Here is a 15362-nt window from a genome sequence, read left to right on the forward strand (position 1 = left end):
CATGGATATTACCTAAAATTGTTAAAGCAGTTCCACTAGAAAATGCCCTTACTGTGTTCACTGATGTAGCAGTAGTGGCAAGGCAGCCTATGTAACTCCATTCACAGAAGCAGCTTGGCAAACATCCCATACTTCTGCACAATTAATGAAATTAGCAGCTATTATTATGGTTTTGGAAACTTTCAAGGAACCTCTTAACATTATTTCTGATTCTGAATATGTTTGCTTGATGGTCAGTCAAATTGAAACTGCCAATATTTCAGTGGCAGATGAACTTTTCAAATGTTCTTAAACTTGCAGGCACTCATTAATCAACAAATAAATTCTCTGTATATTGCACACATTCAATCTTATTCTGCCCTACCTGGGCCTTTGTCTGCAAGTAATGCGCAAGCTGACCTCTTGGTAGGGTCTGCACAGGATACTGCTAAGTATCATGCCCTCACTCATCTCAATACCAAGGGATTAAGACATACATTTCCTACTTTAAATAAAGTGGAAGCATAGAATATTGTAAAACATTATTTTGTGGCCCTCTTGGTACCATATGACCAAGGCACCAATCCCTGAGGGCTGGTGCTAAATCAAATTTGGCAAATGGATATTACACATATTCCAACATTTGGTAAATTACAATATGTTCATGTTTGTATTGATACTTATTCTCATTTCATTTGGGCTACAGCCCACAGTGGAGAAAAATTCCATCATATTCATTCCCATTTTTGGTCTGCCTTTGCAGTCATGGGATGCCCTGCACAAATTGAAACTGATAATGGTCCAGCTTATTCTGGTAAAAAATTTGCAAAATTTTGTTCTCAATATTCAATAGCCCATACTATGGGCATTCCCTATAATCCTATTGGTCAAGCTATTGTTGAATGGTCCCATCATACCCTTAAGCAAATATTATTAAAACAAAAAGGGGGAGATGATGGTATTAAAGTTCCAAAAGATCAATTGGTGAAAGCTTTATTTACTTTTAATTTTCTCAATGTATATGATTCAATAATGCATGCTCAATGGCACTTTTTTAAAATATAAAAAGGACACCATGTGAGCCAGATGAATATCAGGCAATATATTGGAAAAATGTGCTGACTAATAATTGGACAAAAGGGAAAGTTACAGTATGGGGGTGAGGATATGCTCTTGTAATTACAGAAAACAAGAAACAAATCTGGCTGCCAGCTTGTCAGATTAAACCATGAATAGGAGCAAAGAAAGAAGACTCTGAAAAGGATTCTCATTCTCCTGATTGAATGGAATGTAACTCTGGGTCATGTGGGTAAAAACTATGTTTATTGGACCTACATTCCTAATTCACCTTTAGTAAGGTCTCTAACATGGGGAGATCCATCATTTCCTATATTTTTGAATAAAACATATGTGTTCCCTGACCAAAAGATGATAGACTACCTTTAAAACTAGATGAAGAAGGGAAGAAAATATAAAATCTTACCCTTCCTTTTGATTATAGACCATTAGGAATAGGAGTTAGACTTTCCTGTATGCAAATAAAAAATTGCACTATGATAATCTGAAAAGCTAACCATATTAAATTATTAATGACAATATTTCCATCACATAATTCTTTATTACCAAAAAACAAAATTATAATTGTCCATTTCGTGAACATGGAGAGAAAGAAAGATGGCAGGAATGTCATGTAGGAAGAGGATATGTTGTTTTTAATGATTCCTATGGAATAGTTTGGGATAGTGCTCCTATGGGGACTGCTAGTAATAGCAGCAGCAGAATCTTGTGGTGTGGACTTAATAACAAGAACCAGGTAATTAGTAACATGAAGGACCATTTCCCATTGTTAGCAGAAGAAAAAATATATTCACTAATAAATCTGTTAATTGGAAATATAGAGGAAAATGGATACTGGTCCCTTGAGTTAATGACACCAATAATCATAATATTCAAAAGAATTTATGGAGAATCTTTCTGGGAATTCCTCCAACATATGAATGGTCAGGAAATAAAAACACACTGGGACAGTATTTAATTCTTAACCAAACTTATCATTTTAGGACCTGTGTTAGAGATCCATTTGCTTTTATAACTGGTAAAATAATCTTTAAGAGTGATTCACTGTTTTATGAGAAAGGTGCCTTGTATACTTGTCTATCAGAAAATGTGTTACAGGATGGAGATACAATAACAATAGGAAGAAGGAGAAGAGGCAATGGATACCTGTGAGAATGACACAGAGTTGACAATCTTGCCCTGAAAGCCAGTTGTTGCTTCACATGGCACAAAAATTTCTGAAGTGAACAAAATGTTTTATTGGACTTATTATTGTCAGCATCCTGAGACTGATTGGAATTATTACTGCAGCTGCTACTGCAGCCGTAGCCTTACATGAAACCATGCAAACACAGCAATATGTACATGATTGGCATACAAATGCTACTAATTTGTGGCATAGTCAAGAACGCATTGATGAACAGTTGAATACTTGGGTGAATGATTTAGAATTGGCTGTTTTACATATTGGAGATCAACTGTATAATTTAAACTTGTTAAGAAGGCTGAAATGTGATTGGAATGAAAGCAACTTTTGTATTACTCCTCTAGCTTATAATTCTTCAGCTGTAGAATGGGAGAAAATTAAAAATCATTTACTGGGTCACAAAAATAATATATCTCTAGAAATAATAGAGTTACAAAGGAAAATATTGGATATGTGTTACAGTCAAATACATGTAGCTAATGATAAGGACATCTTTTCAGATATGATCTCACATGTTATGAAATTTAATCCAGTTAATTGGTGGAAATCTCAGCATTTTCGGACAGCATTAGAAATAGGATTAAGTATATTTGTTCTCTTGCTCATAATACTATCCTGTGCTAGACAGTGTTTCCAGAGAAAATTACAAGTGTAGCATCTATGGGACATGGGAATAATTTGGTGCTGTCTAAAGCACTTCAATAATTCCCCTGGTCAATGAGCTTGACTGGTAGTCAATGATGGGTAAGACTCTTGATAGAAGAGCAACCTAAGACAGGCAAGTCACCTCAAACAAAACAAAAAGGGGGAAATGAAGGAAACAAAGGATTTCATTGTCTCTGGAAGAGACCATACTGTTCTTGTAACTACACTTGTAGCATAAGGAATGCAACTGTTGAATGCTTAATGGCTATCAGGATGATGTCACAGGCAGAGATAAAAATGAGCACATACACTTTGTAGTTAAATTGAACACTTAGACTTTGTACCTTGAGATAAGATTTTTTGAGTTCCTTAGACTATGAATAATGTAGTAGTAAACTGCACGTTGCTGTTTGTTCTCGTGCAACTGGGGTGTATATAAAGCCCCTTGTAAATAATAAAGTTGTCTGATGAGGATATATCCACAGACCCCCTAATCCCTTTCTCTCTTTGTCTTCATTCCTGATACCTTTCATGCTTGGAACCTGACAAACCATTTCTATTCATTTCCAAAGTTTTAAAAACAACATTGCTAATTCTGCACAGATTAACCCTTAGCTTTACATTCTCTGCCATCCTTCTATTTTCTGGTGACCTATACTCTAATTATTAACTCCCTCAGTTTATGCAATATATTTAGTTCATAATAGCACAATCATGCAATATTTGTTCTTTTGTGTTCAGTTTGCTTTACTCAACATAATGTCCTCCAGGTTCATCCATGTTGTCATAGGCATCACACCTTCTTTTCTTCTTACCACTGCATAATATCCCATTGTGTATATACAACACAATTTCTTTATTCATCATCTGTTGATGGACAAATGGGTTGTTTCCAGCTCTTTAAAATCATGAATACTGCTACTATGAACATTGGTGTACAGGTGTCAATATGTGTCTCTGCTCTCAGTTCTTCTGGGTATATATCTAGTAATGGCATTACCAGGTTACATGGCAAGTCTATATTCAACTTCCTTATGAACTACCAAATAGTCCTCTACAGTGGCTGTACCATTCTTCATTCCCACCAACAGTGAATAAGCATTCCTATCCCTCCACATCCTCTCCAATATTTACAGAATATGGGGGACATTGCATATATAAGATTGTTTTCACAAAATATGAATACAAATACACTAGTGAGAAGGAAAAAGAATAGCAGCTGTGTATGGCAGGCAAGGCACAGAGAGATTGAGGTGTGAGTAGTTTTGTTTATTTTTTGTTTATTATTATTGGAATAATGAAAGTGCTCAGGAATGTTTGGAATAATGAATGCACAAATATGTAATTACCCTTAATACCACTGATTATTGATTGTACTCTGCAGATGCATTTGTGCTTTATTAATATGTAACAATAAAATTAATTTGTTAAAAAAAATACTATCTATCCTGATTTGAAGAATCAGAAATAAAAACTTAAGTCCATCTTTTAAATTGTTATTCCCACCTAGGTGAACTTTGCTGAACAGCTTTGTTTCACTGATTTGCTTAAGTTTATTAAATAATTTCTTCTCTCCCATTCAATTCCCATCATATTCCCCTATGTCCCCACACCTCTCAATGTCCTTAGTCCACTTCTTAGACAGTTGTAATCCATTTGTTTTAAACTAAAATTCTTCCCTCACCCTGCTTTTTTTCCCCTAAAGTCTCCCAAGCCAAAAACAGATCCTTTCTGTGAACTCTGCCTTCCCTGTTTTTAGCTATTTACCACTTCCTGGTTGTTTGGCTACTCTTTTCATAGTTGGGTATTTTCTCTCTCTAATTAGACCATAAACTCTTCATATCACCCATTAGCACAATGCTGCATTTCTGAGAGTTACCTAGAGAAATTAATGTCAATGGGTTAATGATTAGTGGTAGCTTGTCTTAAGCTTTCTCAATGCACCCACATCCACCAATCAAACCAGGCCCTGAATTCTTGATATAGAGGTGGAGCAGACATCACCAACCCAGGTTCCACAGGATGGAGGAATACAATTATAGATTAGAGTGAACTTACTGGTATTCTACTATAGAATTATTGTGACTAGTAATGGAACAAACTAGCATTGATCTGGAAAAAGTGGCCAAGGTAGTTGCTGAGGGCAGGGAGAGGGAAGCAGAGATGAGATGTGGGGGCATTATCAGGACTTGGAGTTGTCCTAAATGCAGGGACAGATGCTGGACATTATATATCCTGCCATAGTCTACAGAATGTACTGGGGGCAAGCGTAAACTACAATGTAAACTATAATCCATGCACTACAGCTGTACTCCTAAATGTATTCACCAAATGCAATGAATGGGCCACAATGATGAGGGAGGTTGTTGATGTGGGAGGAGTGGGGTGGTGGGGTGTGGGGTATATGGGAACCTCTTTTATTTTTAATGTGACATTTTTGGTGATTTATTTACCTTAAAATAAGACACTTTAATAAAAAATAAAAATAAAAATAAATAAAAATTTAAAAAAATGCATGGGGAGCCCTGTTATTTCTGTCCACTGTTCAAAGAAAGACAATTCCTGATCTCAAATTAGGATGTTTCAACTCTTTATATTAAATCTAAAGATCCTCCTTTCTTGCCCAACCACAGTCAGCCTTTTTCTCATAGGAACATTCCCCTCAAAGTAGTGACATTAGAAGTGGGGACTTACTTCATTCACATTGATTTATTTAATCTAAGGCACACTCATACTTTGTAGGGGTCTACTGTGTTATTTTCAGAAAAAAATTTTGCCAACACTAGAAATTAAAACAAGATTTTCAGATTAGTACATGTGGTTACATTTATTCTTTCTTTATACTTGTACATATTTCTAAATTTAAAAGCAAACCTGGCATTTCATTTATCCTTGCTTATTTCCTAGGACATGTTAACTTCAAACAAAATTGAAGAAATTTTCTAAACAGTCTAGTATGTAGTTGGTGCACAGTAATATGCATGTATTCATTGATTTTTAATATACTGTATGGTATTTATTATATATGCATCCAGTAAGACCTAGAACAGATACTAAGTGCCAAAAAAGAATTTATTCCTGACCTAAAGGAATTTAGTCTAAAAGGGAAAAATGGGCTAATAACTAAGAGCAACTCAAATTAGTAATTAACTTAAGTATGTAAAAACACAAAGAAAACTCATTTCTATTGTTTTTAGGACTTTAATAAGGAAAAATTGCCATACAATTTTAATAAGTTTTGATATAACCCATGAAATCATCACTAATCAAGATGACATTTTCATACCAACAAAAATTTCCTCCTGCCACTTAATAAACCCTTCATCTCCTCTTCGTACTACAATCTATCCTACCTCTTTACAGGCAATGAATCACCAAATTTCTGACACTGTAGACTCGTTCCATTTTCCAAAATTTTATTAAAAATAGATTCCTTTTAAAATGTTACTACTCATTGACAGTGCACCTGATCATACAATGCCACTGATGAAGGAGTACAATGAAATTAACTTTTTCATGCATGCTAATACATTCTTTCTGCAACACATGGAGCAAGGAGTCACTTCAAGTTTCACATCTTACTCTTCAAGAAACATTTCCTAGAGCTATCGCTGTCATAAGTCATGATTCCTTTGATAGAGCTCATCAAAGACATTTGAAAACCTTCTGGAAAGGATTCACCCATCTACATGAATAACAACATTAGTGATTCAAGGGAGGAGGTCAAAATATCAACATTGACAAGAATTTGGAAAAAGTTCATTCCAAACTTTTGGATTACTTTAAGGTGTTCAAGACTTCAACAGAGGTAGTAACTGTAGTTGGGGTGAAAATAGAAAAATAAAATTAGAAGTGAAACTTGAAGACATGAATTAATTGCTGCAATCTTATGATAGAAATGTAAAGGATGAATGAGGAAAGAAAATGGTGTCTTGACGTGGAATACATTCCTAATGAAGATGCTATGAATATAGTTGAAGTGGCAAAAAGATTTCAGAATATTACATAAATTTAGTTGATAAAGCAACATCAGAATTTGAGAGGAGTGACTTAAATTTTGAAAGATATATCCAGTAGGCAAAATGCCATAAAAAAGCATCACATAACACAAGAAATCTTTCCTGAAAGAGTGAGTTGATGTGGCAAACTTCATTGTTGCTCTACATTAAAAAATTGGTACAATCTCAACAATTACTACCCTGATGAGTCAGCAGCTGTCAACATCAAAGCAAAACCCAACAAGAGCAAAAAGACTAGGACTTGCTAAAGTCTTAGATGATAGTTAACATTTTTAGCAATAATGCATTTTCAATTAAGGTATGTACAATTTTAGACATAATTCTATTGCACACTTAATAGAATACAGTAGAATGTAAACAAAACTTTAATATCCATTGGGAAAGAAAACTAATGTGTCACTTGCATTTGTATGAAAATTACTTTATTGCCCTGGTCTGGAAATAACCCTCAATATCTCTGAGGTATGCCTGTATGTATTTCTGGTCTGTTGATGATTATGCAAAATCCTCCTGGACTGCATAATTGAGGAAGTAGTGTGAATTATATGTAACATATGACCCTCAAATATAAGGGAAGAGACATTTAAGTCAAGAGACATCAGTAGAATAAAAAACAAAAATCCTAGAGGTGAAAGATCAGACAATATATATGGAGAAATCAGTGGAGTGCAGTATAGCTAGTTAAAATCATCTGAGCAAAGGAAAACAAAAGAATAAACGGTAATAGAAGAGACAACATGAGTCTTTCATGGCATAGTCCATGCTTAAACTTCATATGTGTTAGTCAACATAATCTACAGCATACATAGAAAACATAATATCATCCCAATTTCAAAGATATTTCGAAACTGAGGATAATCTCAATAGAGGGAATTGCAAAGATCCATGAATAAAAATTGACTAGGTCTATTTGATGCAGGTATATTTGACCTGAAAACCTATTATTCTGGTGCAACATTATAATTTCCGCCAATGCAATCATTTCTAAGATTAGCAAATTGGACATGAACCAGATTGGAAAACTTCTGATAAATACAAGAGAAGGTTGGATTTTATTCCAAGGATAATAGTCTTCCTTGTAAATTTTCAAAGATGGGAGTGACAGGATTACGGATGAATTTTAGGGAGATGTTTCTTGCATGATTCAACTACAGAGGACATACCTGGGACAATTTGAACCCATTAAGATGAAGCCTGCAGCATTAATAATAGTGCAGGCCAGTTTTAAAAGAGGCTTCACATCACACATGTAGTGATTGATCTGATTTGGGCCACAGAAAGGTAAACTGAGGACCAAGAGCAGTAGAGCAATAGCATGCCAAAAGGCCAAGATCCAGTCCAGGATGATCAGTGTGTTGCACCTCTGCCGGCTCATGATGACCATGTAGTGAAGGGGCTTGACAATGGCAACATAGCGGTCAAAAGCCATGGACACCAAGATTAATGTTTCCATACTTGACAGTAAGTGGAAGGTGAAAAGCTGGGTCATACAGTTGTTAAAGGAAATTATTTTTCTCTCTGAAGCTAAGTCTTTGATTAGCTGGGGAACCACAACAGAGGAGAAGGAGAGGTCCATGAGGGAGAGGTGGCAGAGAAAGTAGTACATTGGTTGTTCAATTAGATGGGTGCAGGTGATCGTAAGTAAGATGGTGATGTTCCCCATTAAGGCTGCTAAGTAACAGAGTAAGAACAAGAAACAAAGGAGTAGCTCTGTCTGCTTATTCTCCCATAGCCCCAAGAGGACAAATTCAGTGACATTGTTCTGTTTTTCCATGAGTTTAGTGTGAGTCCCAAGTACACACTAGAAACTTACCTGAAATAATATAGAATAAAGTATTAAACACTTAATGGAATTTTTAACCTTGGTGTGATTTATGAACTGAAAAATGATGTAGGACATTGTAGATTTATTACAGGTATTAATAATTTAAATTCTTCTTAGATTAGGGCATTTTTATCATATCTAATGAAACTTAATGAAAGCATATTATAATCCTAATATTTTAAAAATTCTTTACATGTACTAAATTCCATAACAACCCATGAGTAAGGGTTACAATTCTTATTCTCATTTTATATAAGGAACATTTGAGGTATAAAATGATTCAATTAATTACACAAATTCATTAAGATATAAAGTAACAGACATAAGATAGGAAGTTGTACATGATGCCAGATTCCACAGCTTTGCTTTGTTATCCACAGGTCAGTGGGACCCAGCCATTTTCTATCTCTGTAAAATAAATGGGGTCTTTTTCCATCTCAGGCTTACTACCTGTTTAAATATAAGCAAGTCCCTCCCCATCTCTATGCTACATATAACTTACCCAAGGTCCCCAAATCACCCTGTAATTCCACATATCCGTTGAAACTAAATATTCTTGAAATTAAAGAAAAATCAACTCAATCACATCCAGAAATAACCTGAATATTTTCTAAAAATTTCAATGTCTCTACTTCTTGTCATGTTTTGTCATAGTTCAGGACATTGGCTGGATTTAGGGAATTGCTTACTCAATTATTAAATTATCAGATCTCTGAATATAGTAACATAGGGTATTATTAAATAAAAGCCTAAACTTTTCCTTAATTAGGTAAAAGATACATTTCTGAGGCTGCTGTTACAATTAGAAAGCTCATTGTTATCTGTTGCTGTGTTGGATGAAGTTACGAGATGAAAGATTTACCTCCTTACATGAGCATACATTTAGAGGAGTGCAGATATTCAGAAGCTGTGTATCTGGCAGAAGGGAGCTAATATGCTGAAAGCATAAACTTTAGCCCATACCAAAAGTCCTTGATCCTTAAAATCATCCTGTGCACTAATGGATTTTTGTGGATTTTTTATAGTATGACTAAAATATGATAAAGTGTACTGATTCCTAGTCTAAGGAACATGAATAGGAGCAGTGAGTCTTGGATATCCTAATATTTCTACAATGTTAGCATTAATCACCTCATTCTATCTGAGCTTTCCTAATCCACTGGCAAGTAGAACCAATGATTCTGCCCAGACCAAAAAATGAAGGCCATGTAAAAATTATATTATTATAAGGCCTTAAGATTCTAACTTAAATCAAGCCCTCAGAACAGCTCTTTGAAAATGTTTTTCTGAGGTTGTTTTCCTGTGTAATAAAATAGAATTCCATCATTGTCATAAATTAATTGGTCTGATGGTTGTTTTGCTCATCTTAGATAAACACTAAGTATGAGAAATGAATAAACATGGATATTAGTGTAAGTATTTTGGGATCAAAATACAGCTTAACATGGCATTTATTCATAAATTGAGAAAATCTGCCCTCTATGTATGTCAATATGATAAGTTAAAGAATATAATGTACCTAGGAATAAATTTCCATTAAAACTATAGAAATATTCTAGAGCAACTAAAGAACTAAAACTGTAGAAGGTGAAACTCTTGGTTTAGAATATTTCCCTAATATTATTACAGTTCTCAGGATTTCTTAACAATTAGGTCTAAGTCTTGTACTTAAAATGATTCCTCATCAGTTGGGAAAACACAGACCTAAGTGGAAAAACACCCTTAAAAGTTCCACCCAAGGATTAGTTACTGGGAATCCTCTTAAAAAGCAAAATCATGCCAAAATATTTCCTAGAACCATCCTCATATCACTTCAGTTCTGGTCTTATTCTTATTCTTGAATTTCCCTCAGTTACATGCAAATTCATTCTCTTTCCATCTTCCTCTCTCCTTCTCTCTCTCTCTCTTTCTGTCACTCTTTCTCTCTCCTTTCTTCCTCCCACTGTGTTTCATACGCATACATACACACAAACACCTATACATAGACACGTTAAATAAATGCAGTGTTTTGGAAATAATTTTGAGTACATCTTTCTCCTAACCCTCAGAGTCTCTTCCAAAGATCCCTTTTGACATTTACAAATTAAATCCTTTGAGAAAAGGTCTGTTAAGAATTCTTCGCGAATGTCTTAACTACGTTTTGAAAGAAGAAAAAATATCGAAGTAAAAGAATAGCTAAATTGAAGAAGAGAGGAGAAACTAAAGGAGAAAAAAATGTTGAGAGGGGAAATTATAGATAAATATATGAGAGCATATGGACAGATGGAATGAAAGATTCATTATCTATTTATCTCATCTATTAAAAATGATAAATTGTGAAACCAAAATTCATGGGCTTTACTCATTGATAGATTTAAAGTAAAATATTTAAATACCATAAATCAAGCAATACCATATTCCAGACAGTATTAGATATCATCTATATGCCCAGTACATGTTTTCGTATGACCTGGTGAAGACTTATTGCTACCTTAATAGTTTACTGGAGAATATATTTACATTATTGGTTTATATATTGTTTTATTACAACCAAAGTCCAAATTTCTGTGCCTTGCTGAATGATTGTAATGCTCAAATATTTTTTACTATGCTTAAATATTTTCTCTCCAATACAAATATAGGCTAAACACCTTAATTTGTTCCCAAGTTGCCAATCAGATATTCTGAATATCCTTTCCTGAAAATAGCCAACAGTAAAATATTCCAGAGGAATATAACTTACAAATTTGGAAATACTAAGGTCAAAATTCATATAAAACAAAGAGGTATTTGAAGTCCTAATGATTTTGTCCCAGAACGTATTTTTCTTATTAATTGATGAATACTAACCATCATGTTCATTTCTGCAACAATTTATTCCTCTCTGAAAAGTCAATATGGTCCTTCAGTCTTCCTTGTATGTTTCTGAATTGTGCCACAAAACTAGCAATTTAATGTGGAAAGTTTTGGACTTATATATGAATCTTCCACAGCGAAGAATCTTTTGAGAAACGCTTGCTGGTAACACCTTAAATTTAAAAAAGCACAAGAAAAGCCAGAGGGACTAGCTCCCATGGGCATTTTGCATCAGCCAAGTAAATGAACTTATAATTACAGAAGTAAAGCCAATACTATTATCTTGGTCATATGGACTGCCTTAAGGCTTTCTAATCTTGCATTCATTTCTTCAGGGACACATATAAAGGTTCAGAAATTTATGTTATGGCACTAATGAAATATTATGGATATGTGGTTTTCCATTTGCCCTCTAGCCTAATCTCCTCAAAGACTATATTCACTGTTTACCATAGTATAGTACATTACATACACTTAAGAAATGTTGAATTCTTCTATTTTATCTAACTGCATTAAAGTACTAATAGAGTTTCAAAAGAGCAGTAAGATTTTCTTCAGTAACACGAAATTGTTGCCATTAAGATGGAGGCATTTCTAGAAATTTAATTATACCCATTTGAAAGTTTAATGTGATATACACTCTTTTGAGTTACTAGGTGTCAGCAGAGTTATTAGGTATCAGTAATACTAATTTTTTTATTATGTTTATTTCTGTTCCTGATATGTTTATCTTAACTTTTTCCCTGGGGTAGGGGAAGAGCCCAGAGCCAATAGAATCTAAAGGGAACAGAATTAAGTTAATCTTACCTCATTTTGGAGAGCAGGCTATCCAAACTGGCCCATGCAAAGTCCCTCATATTTATTTCATTTTATAATATTTTTTCTTTTTTCATTCATTCCCACTTATCTTGGCACTCATTATACTCGATGTATTAATCAGGACTATCTAGAGAAACAGAAGCAACAGTATATGTGTGTGTGTGTGTATAAATATATATATATATAATTATGTGTAATTATGTATTCATTTGTATAAATATATATGTGTATATAAATACATAACTAAATATCTTGAATTATTAATCAGAATTTTCTTCCATGACTGTTGGTTTTGGCAAATCCATATTCCATTCCATTAATTGGGCCTCAAGTTGAGAACTCCCATGAAGATTTTGATGAATTCCCAGTAGAAGCTGATTACAGGAAAGAAAGAAATTCTTCTTTCTGACTGTTGAATTTATAAATTCTTTTCTAAGGTCTTCAAGTGATTGGATAAGACCACTCTCATTACTAAAAACAATCTCCTTTGTTGAGTGTAGATGTAATCAGCCATAGATGCAATCGAGTTACTAATGATTTAAATCAACAAAATTCCCTCACAGTAAATATCAGGCCATTACTTTCTCGACCAAACAACTGGACACCATAACCTAGCAAAATTGACACAGGAACTTAATCATTACACTCAAACATGTCAGTTTTCAACATTATTAGGATCCAGGCAAATCCTTGTGATTTTCTTGCTGCTGTCCCCATTTTAGAAAATAATCTCTTATTTTTCACTCTCATTCAACTATGGCATTTGAATCTGCCCTATGTTTGTTATAAGATCAAGGTTGACACAGCTTAAAAATAATGCCTCAATATATATGAAGTGATGTGAACTGAGATAAAGCTACATGTTAAAACAGAATAAATTCACCTTCCTGGTGGAACATTAAAATGCATTTATCAATTATTGATAAAGCAAGAAAAAGTAAGAAGCAAGAGATAAAATAAAAATTAAAAACTGCATATGGTATATTTACATAAATATATAATTATATATCCAATAATTGAAGAATGTGTATTCCTGCATACAGAGATAGAATATTTTTAAAATACATATTAGAACACTTAAAAAAAGCCTCAATAAACTTTAAAGAAGAGACATAGTACAGAACTGGAAATTCAAGGTAGAAGTTAAAAATAATTGATCATATATATATATTTGGAAAAATAAAAGGATATCATGCTAAATGTTTTTAAAGAATAAACAATCTTAGAAAAAATTGAATACCTTTAATTGAATGATAATGAACTGGGTTTAATTCTGACTTGTAAATAGTTTGGGTAATAGTCACTGCCAGTCTCTAAACAAAAAAAAAAAAAGCTCAAAAACTGAATATTAACAAATCTAGACCTGTCAGACAATTGCAGTTCCATGGAAAACTATCTACTTAAAAATGGAAAAGAAAGGCAGATACAGAGTCACTGTTAACCTGGAGCAGAAGCCAAAGAAGCTGGAGTCAGCCTTCATAAGTATAACTAAAGGGTAATTGACAAATTGCTGGAGTCAACGCATGGGATAGCTTGAAAGACAAAATTTCCTGGGCAAACCTTAGGGACACCCACAATTACCTGAGTCTAACCTACAGAAACTCATTCTGATTCCCATTCTGAATTTCAGAAAAAAAAATTCTTTATGTTTCCAGTATTGCAGAGGAAAGTGACCATTCTGAAATAAAAGAGAAGCAATCTGTTCTCATTAACAAATTCCTGTCCTAATTTACCAGAGCCTAAACAAAGTGGTTTTTTTCCAGATTAACCTTCTTAGGGAAAGGGAAATACCAAATTGTAGCTCTCTCCAGACTTCCTGTCTCACTTAAGGGGAGGAAAAATATTGTATGATATTTCTGTTGTTTCACCTCTTAAACAACATTTTCTGTGGTCACTCTTTAATTTTAACCATTCAGGTAGTATAGGCATTTTACATATGGACTAATGATGCCTAGCAACAGTCCATGTATTATTTGCTAAGTTTCTTTCTTATTTGATAAAATATCTGTTCAAAATATGTTTTCATTTTTAATTGGGCTGTACAATTTTTATTGTTTATTTTTATTGGGTTGTTCAATTTTTTCTTATAAATATGGAATATATTTTTATATATTCTAAATAGTAGTTTTTTTGATTACTATATACTTTTCAAATACTTTATCCAAGAGTATCAGTTCATTTTCCTTTCCTATTTATAATCTTATTCTTACAACAAAATTTTTACTTTGTAAAAATACATTTATCATGCCATTTCTTTTCTGGATCACAGTTTTGTTTTGACTTAAACAGTTATTTGCCTAATTCAAACACCTTACAATTTTCTTTTATGTCTCATTCTAAATATTTCATATTATATATTTATGTAGAAGTCTATGATTCATTTTGAATTAGTGTGCATATAATGTGTGAGATACAGGTAAACTTTAATTTGCTATATGTGTATATGTCCAATTATTCCATCAACATTTGATTAAAAAACTATCATTTCTCCAAGGAAGTACTTACAACTTTTTGCTTAGATTTAGATCCATGAATGTATGGATCTAATTGTGAACTCTCTAGGTTGTTCAATTGTTCTAATTGTCCACCTTTTTGAAATTACAACACTTATTTGATTACTGTAGTTTTATAAAATAGCTTGAAATCAAAAAGTGTTATTTTTCCGAATTCATTCTTTTATACATTTGTGTGGGCTGACCTAGATGCCTTGCATTGCCACACAATTATTAGAATTAGGTTATAAAATTCTAAAAAGATAGCAATTAATTGAGGAATTAATCTTGTGGGTAGTGCAAAAACATCTTTAAAATATTGAGTTGCATCTAAGATGACTGAGTAGAGAATGACAGGATGCACTCATCCTCCAGAAGTGGCTCAAAGATTGACAGGCTTGCTTGGCATAGGGGAAGTCACAGTATCACAGGGTATTTTGAGTGGGCTGCTGGCCAGAAGGTGATCAGCTTGGCACTGCGGGAAT

At 33.6% G+C, this 15362-nt stretch overlaps 1 protein-coding gene across 1 annotated transcript; it reads right to left on the reverse strand.

Moving 5' to 3' along the window:
- Positions 1-8050: 8050 nt before the first annotated feature.
- On the reverse strand, positions 8051-8680 carry LOC105745251 (olfactory receptor 4P4-like). The gene has a single exon (XM_012521770.1). The coding sequence runs from the start codon at positions 8678-8680 to the stop codon at positions 8051-8053; it is 630 nt and encodes a 209-aa protein (XP_012377224.1).
- Between the last annotated feature and the right edge of the window lie 6682 nt (positions 8681-15362).

This window comes from Dasypus novemcinctus, chromosome 10 (genome assembly GCF_030445035.2).
Source record: "Dasypus novemcinctus isolate mDasNov1 chromosome 10, mDasNov1.1.hap2, whole genome shotgun sequence".
Lineage (NCBI taxonomy): Eukaryota > Metazoa > Chordata > Mammalia > Cingulata > Dasypodidae > Dasypus > Dasypus novemcinctus.